This window comes from Protobothrops mucrosquamatus, unplaced genomic scaffold (assembly GCF_001527695.2).
Source record: "Protobothrops mucrosquamatus isolate PMUCROS unplaced genomic scaffold, P.Mucros_1.0 scaffold2696, whole genome shotgun sequence".
In the NCBI taxonomy this organism is placed as follows: domain Eukaryota; kingdom Metazoa; phylum Chordata; class Lepidosauria; order Squamata; family Viperidae; genus Protobothrops; species Protobothrops mucrosquamatus.
In genome coordinates this window covers 55,318-71,329 of record NW_015388742.1, presented here as the reverse complement: position 1 = coordinate 71,329, position 16,012 = coordinate 55,318, and the positions used below count along the sequence as shown (strand labels likewise).

General features: G+C 51.3%; 1 protein-coding gene across 1 annotated transcript in view; it reads left to right on the top strand.

Annotated features, from left to right (window-relative positions):
- Window positions 1-16,012, top strand: part of SEC16A (SEC16 homolog A, endoplasmic reticulum export factor) — a 56,554-nt gene that overhangs the window by 20,454 nt on the left and 20,088 nt on the right. The window contains exons 8-20 of the mRNA XM_015825580.1: window positions 1,592-1,653; window positions 3,662-3,800; window positions 5,274-5,516; window positions 5,652-5,749; window positions 6,883-6,964; window positions 7,219-7,336; window positions 8,933-9,044; window positions 10,105-10,210; window positions 11,243-11,383; window positions 11,707-11,820; window positions 13,552-13,750; window positions 14,036-14,249; window positions 15,217-15,298. Coding sequence (XP_015681066.1) covers window positions 1,592-1,653; window positions 3,662-3,800; window positions 5,274-5,516; window positions 5,652-5,749; window positions 6,883-6,964; window positions 7,219-7,336; window positions 8,933-9,044; window positions 10,105-10,210; window positions 11,243-11,383; window positions 11,707-11,820; window positions 13,552-13,750; window positions 14,036-14,249; window positions 15,217-15,298 — 1,710 coding nt within the window. The remainder of the gene's footprint in view (window positions 1-1,591; window positions 1,654-3,661; window positions 3,801-5,273; window positions 5,517-5,651; window positions 5,750-6,882; window positions 6,965-7,218; window positions 7,337-8,932; window positions 9,045-10,104; window positions 10,211-11,242; window positions 11,384-11,706; window positions 11,821-13,551; window positions 13,751-14,035; window positions 14,250-15,216; window positions 15,299-16,012) is intronic.

Sequence of the window (16,012 nt, the reverse complement as noted above, 5' to 3'; positions counted from 1 at the left end):
GCAAACATTCCATTTTTGCTGCCCAGATAATGTAATTCTTTTGCCCTAAACGAGGCACAGAGCTTTCCTTAAATTCCATTGCAGCCATTCTGCTAATTCTGCCTTGTTCTTATACTTCTAAACACAGGCAATTTCTTCCAGCTTTAAATTACAATGCAGTCCTTAGTAAGCTCTGGGCCCATAACCTGTTAGAGAATTTTAATTTGTTGGTAAAAATAAATCAGAAGCTCTCACAGTTGACTGCATTTAGCTGATTCAAATAAACTCTTTACATGACTCTTCCTGCTCATGAATATTCCAACACTTTTACACTTCACTGAACCAGGGAGATGTCTGCCTGAGCTTCTTCCGAACATTACACCTCCTTTCTCACCGTGGTGGGGCAGTGGTTAGGACGCAGGATTGCAGGCTGACTCTGCCCACAGTCTGGAGTTTGACCCAGATGGACTCAGGGTGGACTCAGCCTTCCATCCTTCCGAAGTCGGTAAAATGACCCAGATTCTTGGGGGCAATATGCCGACTGTGTAAACTGCCCAGAGAGTGTGGTAAAGCATCATGGGGGTGGTATATAAGTCTAAGTGTTTTTGTTATTCTCTAGACTTAAGAAACTTAAGTCCTAGGCTTTTTTGCCTAGGCCAGTGGTCGCGAACCTATGGCACGCGTGCCAGAGGCGGCACTGTGGGCACGCACGCCATGCTCCGGAGATGGCAACTGTCCCTCTTCAACCAGCTGCCCGCTAACTCGTCGAGGTCCCACGTGGCCGGATGCATCCCTAACCCATTCCCTCCCCCCCCCCCGTCCTGTCCCTCCTGTCCTCGCATGCTCTCCTTTTCCTGGGCACAACCCACTGCATCACCTCCTCAGCTGTCGGCTGGCCATCCAGCTCAGAAGCGGCTTCTCTGAACTGCTGGCAGTGGGCTGCGGAACCCCAGAGTGCACCGGTCGAGGGGCTGGCAGGCTGTGGCTGCTGACGGACACTGTTGGGCCCCATGTGCCCACTGGCCTTTGTGAGCGGTGGCCGATGGTGTCAGGCAGAAGCCGCCCTGGCCCCTGCTCCGCCTTGCCCTGCGGCAATGGCACCCCCGCCTTGCCTCGCCTCACCCCGCAGGACGAGCCTCCTGCTCACCACCCCACCTGCCAGAGACCCCCTGGATTTCCCCCAACCTTGCCCGGCCCCCACAGGTGTCCCTCCCCACCAGCAACATCGAGGTGATCACGGCCACCTTGCCCACACCCACCCAGTCTCCCATGAGCACCACAGCCACGCCCCCCAGTGGGCCACACCCACCTGGCACCCAGCGATCAATAAGTGGGCTTTGGGTTGCAGTTTGGGCACTCGGTCTCTCAAAGGTTCGCCATCCCTGGCCTAGGCAATGCTTGCTGTCTGTCTTCATCAAGGTCACCTTCTCAGCTCTCCACAGAACGTTCTCAAGTCACTTGCCCCTTTCCCTTTAAACATTAAGCGTAGGGTGACCCATATCGCTCTGTGGGTCACGAAGGTGAGATCCGCAGCACTCATCTTCAAGAGGGCATCTCTCCCAGGAAAGAGTTGCTGTCCAATGTTGTATCTGTGATTCTTGTCTCTTCACAGATGGTCATGCAACACTCTTCAGAGCAAGAAGAGATGAGAGCTTTTCCCGGTCCTCTCACCAAGTAAGTCCTTGAGGCTTTAAGGATTCGGGTTTGATGCGTTTTGTTCTGGCGCGGTTCCCAGGCGACCACTGTGACTCTCGATGACGTCCAAAGACAGGACAGTCTTGGGGCAGGCTTTGTTGCTGACGGTCCAAACTGATTTTATCCTTGGAGCCTTGCCTTCCCTTCTCTACACAGTTGTCCTTACAGTATTGCAACGGTTGTGAATAGCAGTACTGAAAGTGAAGATGTGAAGGCTTTGGGCCCTCCCACGTGTTTCCTAAGGGCAGCCAAATGTTTTGCACACAGAAACTGCAAAGAGGAGTGTGTGTTGGGCCACAGGAAGAAGGCCCTAATGCCGTGGTGGCAAACCTATGGCACGCGTGCCACAGGTGGCACGCAGAGCCCTCTCTGTGGGCGCGCGCGCCGTCGCCCCAGTCCTAGGCCTTCAGTTCCGTCCATGAGCAATACCCGTGCAGGATAAGGTTGCCGTGCCCACCCCCACCTCCCCAAGCGTTTTTTTTTACTAACCTACCATTCAGCCGCAATCCGTTTCTCCGTTCGCTTCTCAGCCTTCGCGTATTTGTGGGACTATGGGTTAAAAAAAAAAAAGTTCCATCAGACTTTCTAACTTCTCGTGAGATCTCAAGCAGTTAGAAAGTCTGATGGAACTTTTTTTGTTGCCCATAGTCCCACAAACACACGGCGAAGGCTGAGAAGCGAACGGAGAAACAGAATGCAGCTGAAAGGTAGGTTAGTAAAAAAAAAACCGCTTGGGGGAGGCAAGGGCATCTGGGCGGGGGCGGGCATGGCAGCCTTACCCTGCATGGTGGCGGGAGGGTGGGGCACGTGCCCTTCCCATGCCAGGCCAGCCCCTGCAGCCCCAGGGCGGCTGTGCTGGGCAGCAGTGGGCAGGGTGTTGAGGTGGGGGCTGGCAGGCCGAGCAAAGCAGCAGGTGGAGCGCTGGAGGCTCGGGGAGGGAGGGCGCTGAAGTGGGCGGTCAGGCCATCGGCAAGAGCAACGCGTCTGAGTGGAAAGCGGCCTCGGAACAAGTGGGGCAGGTAAGGAAAGAAATCCTCGCTCCCCCCCAGAAATTGCCTTTCTTTCCTCACCTGACTCCCACCCAGCCCCGTGCCGTTTCTCCTTCGCAATCCGCCGCCACCATCACGTGCAAGGAAACAGGAAGCAACATCGAGGTGGCCATGCCCACCCCGGCCCCGGCCACCCAGTCTGTCGTGACCACCATAGCCATGCCCACCCAATGGGCCACGCCCACCCGGCACCCGACGATACATAAGTGGGTTTTGGGTTGCAGTTTGGGCACTCGGTCTCTAAAAGGTTCGCCACCACGGCCCTAATGAAAGATAGGCAGCAGCGTGAGCAGCATCAGACCAAGTAGCATAAATCAGACGCATTTATTGGCTGGATTCAGACGTAACAAAACCACGAATTGCTTCCATTCACCCGGCAATAGTTGTGCATCTGGTTTGAAAACCGGAGGGGCTGGGTTTCCAAGACAAGCCACCGGACGCAAGAATTTGCAAGCTTGCAGACTGAGCGCCCTTCCACTCCTGGGGCGCAACGTCTTGTGGTCTAAACCAGTGATGGCGAACCTTTTAGAGACCGAGTGCCCAAAATCCGTCCCGCCCCCCCCAGCCCGCCACCTGCAGGGCCCCTCACCACCTCCATGGCCCGCTGCAGCAGATCGTCCAGGTGGCCTTGCAGTGCCATGGCAGCCACGCCCTATGCCCTCACCCCGCAGCAGCATCTGCACACGACGGGGCGCAAGGGCGGAATCTTGTCCCTGCTGCCCAGCTGCCATGTCCTTGGCTGCGCTGTTCCGCACGGCCGTGCCTGGGGAAGACTCTCCACCGGGAGGGCTGCTGGTGAGGAGGGGGCTGCGGGGGAGGCGGGGTTGGGGCAATGGCGCGTGTGCCCACAGAGAGGGCTCCGAGTGCCGCCTCTGGCACGCGTGCCATAGGTTCGCCACCACTGGCATCTGAAGCGTCGCTTTCTTTTCCTCTTGCAGAGACGACACCCACAAAGTGGACGTTATTAATTTTGCCCAGAATAAGGCCACCCGCTGCTCTCAGAACGACGCCCTGATTGACAAGGAATCTGCTCGGCTTCTCTGGGACTTTGTCGTCCTCCTGTGCAGGCAAAATGGGGTAGGTGCTCTGGGCTACCTTCTCCCTTCCCGGGCCTTGCGTAGACCGCTACTCCAGTTCCAACTTTCAGACCTTCACGCCGCTTATCTCAGAGCTTGGCAGATCCAAACTGGCGATGGGAGGAGCTGAGCAGCAGCTGGCCCTGGGGACCCCCCTCCTGGCCCCCGTAAGCATCTCTCCAAACTGCCACCAGTGTTAGTGCCTTTAATTTGGCAGTAAGGAAAATGGGAGAATAATATTTAAGTCGATACGATGTGAGTCGATCCATATTTATTTAATTCACGCTGAGCCTGGCTTGCTCAGTTCTGCCTTGACAAACGCCTGAATGTTGGCTTATAACAGCCTTCTGGGTGATTTTCTGAATATTTAATTGCATAACAATTGAAATAAAAGGCTCACGGTCAAGAACTCTTTTCTGCAGCCAGTCTGCGTCAATTCATTCCTTGTTAATAACGAAAATGAGGAGGTTTGGAGTAGAAAAAGATTGGGCAAATTTTTGTCTCAGGCATCTAACTGGACTAGACAAGATGGATTTTGAAGTAGATCCTTCAGCAGATCTGATATTCATCGTTCATCTTAAATTATTTTAAAAATGCGAGTCCTGGGTATGTTCGTGATAAAGAAAAAACTATTAAAAAGTGATCACCGAGACTAAAAACTTTATTAAACACTTAGCTTTCGTCAGTGACTGCTGACGTCGTCAAAGTATAAAGTATAGTTCATCTTCTATTTTCAACAAAGCAATCCTGCTCTGATTGGTAGCATGTTGCTTATCAGAGGTAGCTTGCATGATAGGGGGGAGGGGCACAATTTATCGGGGCGTTTTCAGGATGAGTCCCACTCAGGTGTTTTGGAACCTTGCCAAGCTTTTCAGAAGTTTGGAGAAGATTCCTTTGGTTTCATTATTGTGTTACCAAAATACTTTGAGTCACCCTTGTCTTCTGCCCCAGAGTTTCCGTAGCTTCAGGCACTTTGCACAAAATGGGTTTTCTGCAGCTCTGTCTCTCTTCTCAGTTCTGTGGGGCGTAACTGAGGTCCTGGTTGGGGCTAAAATGTCCCGGACCTCTTTACCGGGTGGCTGATTTCAGCACAACAACTGGAAATCCAGCATGTTAACCCCCCACCCCTTTATTTGTGAGTGATACATTCACAGATCCGTTGCCCTCTCTTTCCACTTCTCGGGACAGCATTAATTTTGAAGTAGGCTGGGCTTTCCACCCTGAAATTAATCTCCCGCTGGATGACTGCGGCAGGAAGCCATAACGATAAGTCGCCATCTCCTGGCTTTGCACCCCAGCGGGTTTGATGGGCAAAAGCAGACCCTCCCTAGAGTTTCTGCCCCCTCCCACCCATCCTCCCCCCCCCACTGCCAGTCCATCTAGGATGGTTTCCCAACCTGAAGCCCCTTCAGGGTGTGTGGACTTTCAACTCCCAGAACTCGCCTGTTTTAAGAGCATCCCTTTTTATTTGTAGACAGTGGTGGGCACGGATATAGCCGAGCTGCTGCTCCAGGATCATAAGACGGTGTGGCTGCCTGGGAAGTCGCCCAACGAGGCCAACCTGATCGACTTCACCAGTGAGGCCGTAGAGCAGGTGGCTGAAGAGAGCGGAGAAGCCCAGCTGTCCTTCCTGACGGACAGCCTCCTCGCCACCATCGACAGCCTGGAGAAGGAGACGGAGCGCTTCCGAGAGCTCCTGCTTTACGGACGCAAAAAGGTGCTTCTCGCCTGGCCTCCTTCCTCGCTGCATGTTGGCTCTCGCTGAAAAAAGGAGGAGGTCTGAAAAACAAAACAAAACAAAAAAATGTTCTTTTAAAAAAAAATGTTAACATCCTGAATGCTTTTCCGATAGGATGCTCTGGAATCTGCCATGAAACACGGGCTTTGGGGCCATGCGTTGTTGCTTGCCAGTAAAATGGACAGCAGGACACATGCCAGAGTGATGACCAGGTAGGAGGTCCCCCTTTGTGCCTCTGATCTCAGTCGGGACCGACATACAGAAGGTCTTTGGGTCTGATCCGGTCAGGAGGCCAGTGCAACAACCTCTGGGCTGGCTTTGGGGCAGTGGTGGCGGACCTATGGCACGCGGGCCAGAGGCGGCACTCAGAGCCCTATCTGTGGGCACACGCGCTGTCGCCCCAGCCCCGCCTCCCCCCGTGGCCCCCTCTTCACCAGCAGCCCCCTTGGAGGAGAGTCATCCCCGGGCGTAGACCGCACGGAGCAGCACAGCCAAGGACATGGCAGCTGGCCAGCGGGGACAAAAACTCCGCCCTCGCGCTCCGTCGCGCACAGTTGGTGCTGTTGGACGCAGGTGGAGGGCCTTGCTGCCATGGGGCTGGGCCGCCTGGGCAATCTGTGGAGGCGGTGGGTGGCCCTGCGGGTGTGGCGGGGCAAGCCGGGGATGGGTTTTGGGCACTTGGTCTCTAAAAGGTTTGCCACCAGTGTTTTGGGGTGTTCTGAAGCTCTTGCAGGGTCTCCCCAAAGGGAAACCAAGGCAGTTTTTCTCCAAGGAGTGTTTTCTCCAAGGAGTGTTGATTGCTGACCTTTGTACTCTTTGCTCTTTTTTTAAACCTGTTTTTATTTTATTCAAAACAAAGTTAAAATACAAAATACAGAACTGAAAAAAAAATCCAAAAAAGAAAAAAGAACCCAGAAAATAAAAAACAAGTGCATCAAAAAAAAGGACATGATACACAAATTATCCCCTCTAGTTGGATACTGATTAATATATTACTGCATTAGTTCCCACCTCTTGCGAAACAAGCCCTCCCAAAAAATTTTAAACTACTAAGACTGAATTTACTACATTTAATTCAACAACAATCGACTAGAGACAACATTAAGAAACAAACCCAGGGTGATTTGTTTATAACTTTCGGGATGCTTTGGGATAGATGAGAGGCCCTGGTTAAATTTTCTGCGAGTGGATTACAATAAACAGCCTGTTAACAGAGAGCTTTAAAACTCTAATTTTGTTTTGTTTCACTTAATTGTTTTTCCAGTTAGCTATTTGGCCCTTGACACGTAGAAGACAGGCCAACAAGCTGCAAATAGATTGAATAATAGCGCTCTCTTCTTTTTAGATTCGCCAACAGCCTCCCAATAAACGACCCACTGCAGACCGTCTACCAGCTGATGTCTGGCAGGATGCCAGCAGCCTCGACAGTAAGTGCCCAGCGGGAGCTCTCTCGATGCCCTCCCAGTGCTGGGATTGCACCTTCCATGCTGGGACTGATGGCCTCAATATGTGGAGACATGTAACTTCTGTATAAACCTCTTCGGCTCCTCTGTGCTCACCCTGGCTGGGATGCGCAGTTTTGGTGTCCCCACTCTGCGCCACCTCGATGCGCTCCGGGGGCTTTGTAAATTTGCTCCGTCTTTCGTGGCTCACAGCATCGGCCTCTCCCCTCTTTCTTTAGTGTTGTGGAGATGAGAAGTGGGGAGACTGGAGGCCTCACCTGGCTATGGTCCTGTCCAACTTGACTAATAACATGGACGTCGAGTCAAGGACGATCGTCACCATGGGGGACACGCTGGGTAATCCTGCAAGGAAAGGGCGTGGAGGGGGGGGGCAGTGAATCTGGCAGTGGAGGGGAGGAGGGTAGTCAGGAGCTGAACTTGCTAAGTGACCAGTGGGACCTCTTTTGCAAGGGTTAATGACGGGAATTCCAGCAAGTGAACAGCTTTATTTACTAATTTCCTTACTTACCCTGTTTAGCAATCACTCATCGCCCCCACGGAGGCATTTTGGGCTTTGCACAAATAAAACTTGAGACATCAGAACTGAATATAAAAATTTAAAATAGGGGCAGGGGAAGTTAAAATGGGACATTAAAAAAATGTGTTCAAAGGCAGAGGGTTGGGGTTTTCAGGGTCCGTCGGCTGCCTGCTCCTCCGAGAGCTTCAAGCAGGAGGGCAGAGCCAGGCCTGGAGATAATTCTGGTGGGGGGGGGAAGGCTGTGCTTGGCAGTGATGGTGCAGGTTGCCCCCAGGTGATAAACATCCCAAGGTGACCCCTGATTTTTTTATACAGGTAGTCCTTGACTTACAACAGTTGACTTACAACAGTTGTAAGTAACTGTTGACTTACAACAGTTCAAAGTTAACAACAGCACTGAAAAATGTAATATAGAATAGAGTAGAGCTGGAAGGGACCTTGGAGGTCTTCTAGTCCAGCCCCCCGCTCAAGCAGGAGAACCTATACCGTCTCAGTCAGGGGAAGGTCTAGCCTCCTTAAAAATCTCCAGTGATGGAGCGCCCACGATTTCTAGAGGCAAGCTGTTCCACTGGTTCATTGTCCTCCCTGTCAGGAAGTTTCTCCTTAATTCCAGGTTGCTTCTCTCTTTGATCAGTTTCCAACCATTGTTTCTTCTCCTGCCCTCTGGTGCTTTGGAGAACAACGTGACCCCCTCTGTCTTGTGGCAGCCCCTCAGATACTGGAATACTGCTATCCTGTCTCCCCTATTTCTTCTTTTCTTTAGACTAGCCAAGCCCAAGTCCTGCAGCCGTTCTTCGTATGTTTTACTCTCCGGGCCTTTGATCATTTTAGTTGCTCTTCTCTGCACTTTTTCCAAAGTCTCAACATCTTTTTTTAGTATGGTGACCAAAATTGGTTGCATATGACCATTTTTCGTTTTAATACTTAACACAGAGCAGGCGTTCCTACCCTTTGGGGGCTCATGGGATACATATGAAAAGCCAAACCCATTATTGGCCATTTTGCAAATGCTGCCCTGTTACCATCTAATGCAGGAATTCTGGGAGTTGAAGCCCACGAGTCATAAAAGAGCCGAGGTTGCCTACCTACCCCTGCGCGAAGGAAAACCAACATACAATCCGGGTGCGAACCTGGAATGACCTTTTTTTTTTTTTTTAGTAAGGAAGCTGACGCTAAATAGTAAGAAAAAATCCGGCTGCATTTCTGGGAGACGATCAAATCTCAGCCTGTCCAGCTGAAAGATGCTTGAGCCAGGATGGCTACTTTGCCGTGTAGTGGGAAGATCAATTCCGGATCATCCTCCTGGTCTCGGTGGTCCTACCTGAATCGAGCCTTTGAGGCTGTAAATCCCTGGAGTGGATTCAGGGATGCTGCCGGTGGGATCTGCTTGATACCTTGTTTGTCTTTGATTGCAGCTTCCAAAGGCCTCTTGGACGCTGCTCACTTCTGCTACCTGATGGCCCAAGAGGACTTTGGCGTCTACACTAAGAAGACCACAAAGCTGGTGTTGATCGGTGCAAACCACAGGTGTGTGTGTGTGTGTGTGTGTGTGTGTGTGTGGAGGATCCTTCCAGTTTTCTGCCTGGGGATTGAGCTGCTGCCTGCGTTTTTCCCGCCTCTTCCACTACAAAGCCGGGACTCTGTTTCTCCAGGCCCAGGCTCTTGCTTGCCACCTTCTCCATGCGTCGCTGCCCTTCCACGTTCCCCCTGCAGTTCTGTTTGCAGCTCAGGCAACTGTAACTGCCTCAATCTTACATCTTAAGAAGACAGAACTCTTGGAATGTCTCTTCCAACAGGAATCTTTATTAGGAGAAACTGATTGCAGGCATGCTAGACAGGATCTGGGGGATCCTCTCCCACCATTCAATGTTTTAAAGTGTTCCCAAGCAGCCCCCACCCCACAGTTCTTCCGGGCGATTCAATCCGTTAGTCCACTCCGTCGGTAGGATCACTCATCCTCTCTTTTCCCAGATCCCAGGCATTGCATTCCCTCCCCCCTTTTCTCTCACTGCCGATAAAGGGGAGAACTTCAGAGGGAGTAGGATGAAAGGCGATGGCCGCATTGTTATGGTTGGTCCTCTCAAGAGAATAAACAACCAGCCGGTCACTTTGTAGTTAATGAAGGAAGTGGGAGTCATAAAACCCCCATGCTTAACCTCCTCCCCTTCCGTAGTTTGACAGAATCCAGAAGAGAGTAAGAATTGGTTTTTTATCAGAGTAGGTAGATAGAAATGAAATATAATTGGATTCTGACAGCAGCCTTGTTTGTGTGGCGGAGAGGCGGAGGGTGCAGCTGTGTGTAGAGAGGCTTTTGCCCCAAAAGCAGCTCTGTCGATTGGCATGTAAAAGAGGGTACCGTTCAGCAGGGCGTAGTTCCATGTTTTAGTTGGGAATTCCCGCAAAAGATCCTGGCGCCTCTTGTGAACTCCTGAGGGAGGGTTGTTTGCTCCCCCACCCCAGGCCTTGGCTTTATGCCCCCTTTGAGGGGCAAAGCTAGCCCCACCTCCTGGAGCCAGGCCCACAGTGCTGTTTCAGAAGCTGTCTTGGCCCGGTGAAGAAGGGTGCCGTTCTCTTTCTCTGCTCCTAGCCTGCCTTTCCTGAGGTTTGCCAGCAACGAGGCGATTCAGCGGACCGAGGCCTACGAGTACGCGCAGTCCCTGGGGACTCAGCCCTGCCCTCTGCCCAACTTCCAGGTTTGCATCTCTCTTTACATTAAAGTCGCTGGGCCAGCAGCCGGTCGCCCTTTCCCAGGAATCCCTGGACGTCTTGGGGTTGGTGGTCAACTTGGGGGGGGGGGGGCTTCCTAGGCTGCTTCTAGCCCGGTGCCGGGATCGGAGGCTGCTGATCGGGCGCCGCCCTGCCTTCTCCCGCCTGTTGGGGCTGGGCAGGCTGCGGCGTGCGTAGCTCAAGGGCGCTTCTGCTGCTCCTGATGGCAACGCAGGGAGCAAAGCGGGAGCAGCAGCGGTGGCGGCACTCAGAAGATTCCGGACGGAGCTGCAGATTTCTCATTTGCAGACCCAGGAAGTCCCAGTGAGGCCTCCGCAGCATCAGGACCATGGGCAAAGCGCAGTTGGCTTGGGGACTTTGCGCTGGACTGTGAGCCCTGCTTAGAAACTGCTTGGCACCTTATAGTTTGCCCTCAAACCGGGGACCCCCCCCCGGCTTGGAGCCCTCAGACCACTTCTGCCCCCCCCCCCAGAAAACCTCTGGCGTAGAGCCCTGGCTGCCCCGTCGTTTTTTGCACAACCTTTAATTCTTAGGGTGGCAGAAGAGGAAAATTATTAAATGTGTCACATGGGAGTAAATGTAGTACAGCTAGTCCCTCGACTTACGACCACAACGGAGCCCAAATTTTTTTCTGCCGTTAAGCGAGACATTTGTGAAGTGAGTGTTACCCTATTTTACGGCCTTTCTCGCCACGGTTGTTACGTGAATCACGGCAGTTAAAGTTAGTAACCCACAAAAGTCGATCACGGGACCCTGGGACACAGCGACGGTCCATAACTAGGAACCAGTTGCCCAGCATCTGAACTTTGATCCCGTGATCGTGGGTCTGCTGCAAAGGTCGTAACTGAAAAACGGTCATAAGTCACACATGTTCCGTGCCACGGTCACTCAAAGACTACCTGGAATTACTCCCAATTAAAGGGGAGCGAAGTTAGCCTTTGTTCTGACCACGTCCTCGGGTCTGTGCGAATCGGAGGCTCAAAATCTCGCCTTTTCAGGTTTTCAAGTTCATCTACGCCTGCCGGCTGGCCGAGATGGGACTCATCGCACAAGCCTTTCACTACTGCGAAGTGATTTCCAAAGCCATCCTCACAAACCCCGGCTGCTCGTCACCGGTTCTCATCAGCCAGGTGATCCAGGTCGGTGCACTCCTTAAGCCTTCAGTGGCGGGAGGGGGGGCACCTGGGATCCCTGCCCTTTCCTGGGACCCCGGGGCTCGGCTGGTGTTTCAGAACCCATCACCTTTTCCTGTGCGTGATCCCTTTGCCCAGCCTTCGCTAACTTTGAGCCCTCCAGATAGGTGGGATCGCAATTCCTAGGACCCCAGACCCCATTCCGGGAGAGTCGGACTGCCTTGGCCCCTGGAGGCAGGCAGCTGCTGCTGTTCCTCGTTTTCTGGATAATCTGAGCAGTCCTGAGAAATGGCTCAATGTGACTTGATTTCCCATCCTTCATTTTGCAGATTTCTTCCCAATTGCGGCTTTTTGACCCTCAGTTGAAGGAGAAGCCCGAGCAGGAATTATTTATTGAGCCCAGCTGGCTAATTCAGCTCCGACACTTAGATGGGCAGATTAAGGTGAGTTCAACATCCTTTTGGAGGTTTGTGGCAGGTGGACACAGACTGGCCCGGCTTTGCTCAGGACTAACTCTGAGGCGTAGAGCAGGGGACCCCAACGTATGGGCCGTGGCTCTTGGCCAGTGGGGTGTGGAAATGGCTGGCCAGTGTGTGCATGCATGGGTACGCATTTCCCCCACCCGCGCTAGCACCGGCAGCCCTGTTGGCACAGCCATGCGGGCACAAATGGGGACGCTAGTCCCAGGCACGTGTACGCATCCCGTTTGCACATATGCCAACTGGCTGCTAGCGCCGGGCAGGTTGTGCGGACGTTCGCGCATGCACACGGCGCCAGCACATGCCACATGCACGAACAGAGTTGCTAGTGCCACACCAGTACGCGTGGCTGCGTTTGTGTGCAGGCGCATGCGTGCATCAATTTGGAAACTGCTCTCCTTTCCTCCGGTCTGCGAGCCCGGAAAGGTTGGAGATGTCTGGCGTAGAGATGCCACCGAGGTTTTTTTTAAAACATTTTGGAAACATCGAGAAAAAAGGTTTACTTACTGATGGACATGTTTTCTCCACAACTGTAAAATGTTGGCCATGGTCGGATCAATAAAAATAACAATAACAGAAGTTACGTCAATAATCCCACAGATTATTGACAGACAAGATCATTACAGATAGTCCTCAATTTACAACAGTTCATTTAGTGACCGTTCAAAGTTACAACGGCACTGGAAAAAGTGGCTTATGACCATTTTTCACACTTACGACCTTTGCAGCCTCCCCCGTGGTCACGTGGTCAAAATTCAGATGCTGGGCAGCTGACTCGCATTTATGACGGTCGCTGTGTCCCAAGGCCACGTGATCCCCTTTTGCGACCTGGGGGAAAGCCAGATTCACTTAACAACCGGGTTACGAACTTACCAACTGCAGTGATTCACTTAACAACTGAGGCAAGGAAGGTCGTAAAATAGAGCAAAACTCAAATGTCTCACTTAACAACAGAAAGTTGGGGCTCAATTGTAGTCGTAAGTTGAGGACTACTTGTATTGATTCGCCAGTGGGAGAGTCCAGGCAGAAGGCAAGGTCTCCCCGGAGGCCGATTGCATTTTGGACCGTTCAGCAGGTGCCTTGACCATAAAATGCCCCTCCCCCCCTCCTGGGTCAAGAGAGCCAGAACCAGGATAGAATAGCTAAGAAGGCGAGGGGTGTGAGGGAGGAACCAAGAGAAAGAGACCCCTAGGAATAAAGAGATTAGGCCAGATAGACCAGGGGTCCCCAATCCCCGGGCCGTGGACCGGTACCGGGCCGTGGCACGCCAGCAACCGGTCTGCACAAACAAGCAAAGCTCCATCTGCGGGATGTAGGTACAAAACCACGCACCCTCCTGTCTGTGGAAAAACCTCTCTCCACGGAACCGGTCCCTGGTGCCCCAAAGGTTGGGGACCTCTGAGCTAGACTATCCCCCTAGGTCAGGGGTAGGCAACCTTGGCTCTTTTATGACTCATGGACTTCAACTCCCAGAATTCCTGAGCCAGCTGGCTGAGGAATTCTGGGTGTTGAAGTCCATGAGTCATAAAAGAGCCAAAGTTGCCTACCCCTGACCTAGGTGGAAATCTGCTACAAATCCCCTACTTTAATTCCCAAACACCTTGCACTAACGGGGGGGTCGTGCCTTGGGCTGGGCGGTGGCACTGAATCCCTGGTCTGAGCTGAAAGGGCCCGTCGGCATCCCTCTCGTTCCAGGAGGGCTGCTTCAGGTACAGCGTCGGGCGCTTCACCCCCCAGCAGTATTCCTCCAGCACGCCCAGCTCGGAGCCGGACCACGCCAGTCAGACCGAAGGCCTGGGGGGCGGCCTAGAAGTCAGCTTCAACCACCCGCAGCTGACCTCCCTGCTGCCCAACGCGGTCCAGCCCAGGCAGGGTGTCCAGCTGCTGCCTTCAGGTGTGTGCATGACTTGCGGGAGGAAAAAACCCGGAGAACCAAACTCCAGGCCGCCTTGTGGGAAGCTGGGCAGCTGTGTAGCCACTGTCCATTTCTCGGGAAGCGTCCCTCTTGGACTGTGGCCAAGCAACCGGCCGTGTGAGCCAAGGATGCCGGCTGCCCTGAGGCCAGCAATGGCTGTGCCAGTTCACCGGCTGCCTTCCAGACCCCTTCTGCTCATAAAGGAATGGTCAGGGTCATTGCTTATGGGATGCAAACGCCATTCTTTTCCAATCCTTTCTCTAGCTCCTCCTACCATCCTGGACGGCCCACCTTCCCAACAGGAGACTGCCGGCGCTGTTCCTTACCTCCCTCCGGCGCCCTCCTCTATGGGCCCGGGCCCGGGCTCTTTCAGCCCCTACGAAACCGAGCTGAACCCCATGTACGGGGGGCCACCGGGTCTACCTCCCCAAGGTCCTGAGCTCCAACACAACGAGGGAACCCAGCATGAAACAGGTTAGCCTTGGTGAGAAATGGGTGGGGAGGAATCAGCCAGCAGACTCCTGATGATGCAGCCTGGCTCCCTTCTCTAGACCAGGGCTTGTCAACCTTTTCACCCATTGTACCACTGTTAGGAAACGGCAACATCCGAGTACCACCAGTCACCTAGCAAGGTGTCAAAAATTTGATGACCAAAAAAAAAAAAAAAAAGGAAAAAGTGATAAAGTACAGGTAGTCCTCGACTTACAACAGTTCGCTTAGTGACTGTTCGAAGTTACAATGGCACTGAAAAAAGTGCCCCCCACGCCACAGCCGAGCAAGACGCCTGCCCACCCGGCGGCGCTCTTCCTCCTGTCCGAGGTTTTCATTGTTGTGAGCATTTCTGTTGAGGATTGGCAGTGGAGGTGGGGTGGGGAATTGAGAAAGAATTACAGAAAGATACACAAAACAAAAAAAATTAAACATTTAATGGAGCTGAACAAACATAAAATGAACTTAATAGAAAATGAAGAAGTGGCAATGAAAATAAAGGCACCTAAGCAAACCTTTTTTGAGCATGCAAACAAACCAGGGAGATGGTTGACATATAAAATTAAAAAGAAGAAAGAGAAAAGATGGATTAAACAATTGGAAGATGCTGAGGGGATTTTACAACATCGGAATGAAGAAAAGAAAAAAATAATTTGGGAATATTATGAGAACTTATATAAGCAACAAATAGTTCCAGATGATAGGATAAAACAATTCTTGGAAGAAACAGAGATACCTAAAATACCGGAGAAATTAAAAAAGTTATTAGAAGGGGAAATAACAGTGATGGAATTAACAGAAGCAATCAACAGACAAAAAAAATGGTAAAACACCAGGACCAGATGGATTACCAGCAGAGCTATACAAGACATTGCAGGAAGCACTAGGCAGTGTAATGTTGGAACTTTATAATGAACTTCTTTTTGAAGCTAAGATACCAGATTCGTGGTCCGAAGCACTTATTACCCTGATACCAACGGAAGAAATGGAAACCCAGAAAACAAAGAACTACAGGCCGATTTCCCTACTGAATGTGGAGTACAAAATATTTGCATCAATAATGGCGGAAAGACTTAAAAAGTTTTTAAATGAATTTATACAATCGGATCAAAATGGTTTTTTACCCAAAAGACAGATTAGAGACAATATGCAAATTGTATTGAACACATTAGAATACTATGAAACACACCCCGAGAAACAGATGGCATTAATGTTCCTGGACGCACAGAAGGCATTTGACAATGTGAACTGGCAATTCATGATAAGCCAATTACAGACTATGGATTTTGGGGAGAAATTTATAAACGTAATCAAAACAATTTATAATAAGCAATCAGCCAAAGTAATGATAAATGGAGATATGACTGAGAAGATTAATATTATGAAGGGAACAAGACAGGGATGTCCCCTATCTCCACTATTGTTTGTCTTGACATTAGAAGTGTTAAACAGATGTATAAGACAGAATAATGGCATAAAAGGGATGAAAATTAAGAGGGAAGAATATAAGCTACAAGCATTCGCAGACAATTTAGTATTTATCTTGGAGGAACCATTAGAGACAGGACCTGTATTAATAGAACAAATAGAAAAATATGGTGAGGTAGCGGGGTTGAAGATTAATAAAGATAAAACCAAAATGTTAGTGAAAAATATTACTGAAAAACAAAAAAAAGAACTGATGGGAAAATTAGATATACAGATTGTAAAGAAGGTAAAATATTTAGGGATCCACCTGACAGCAAGATGCAC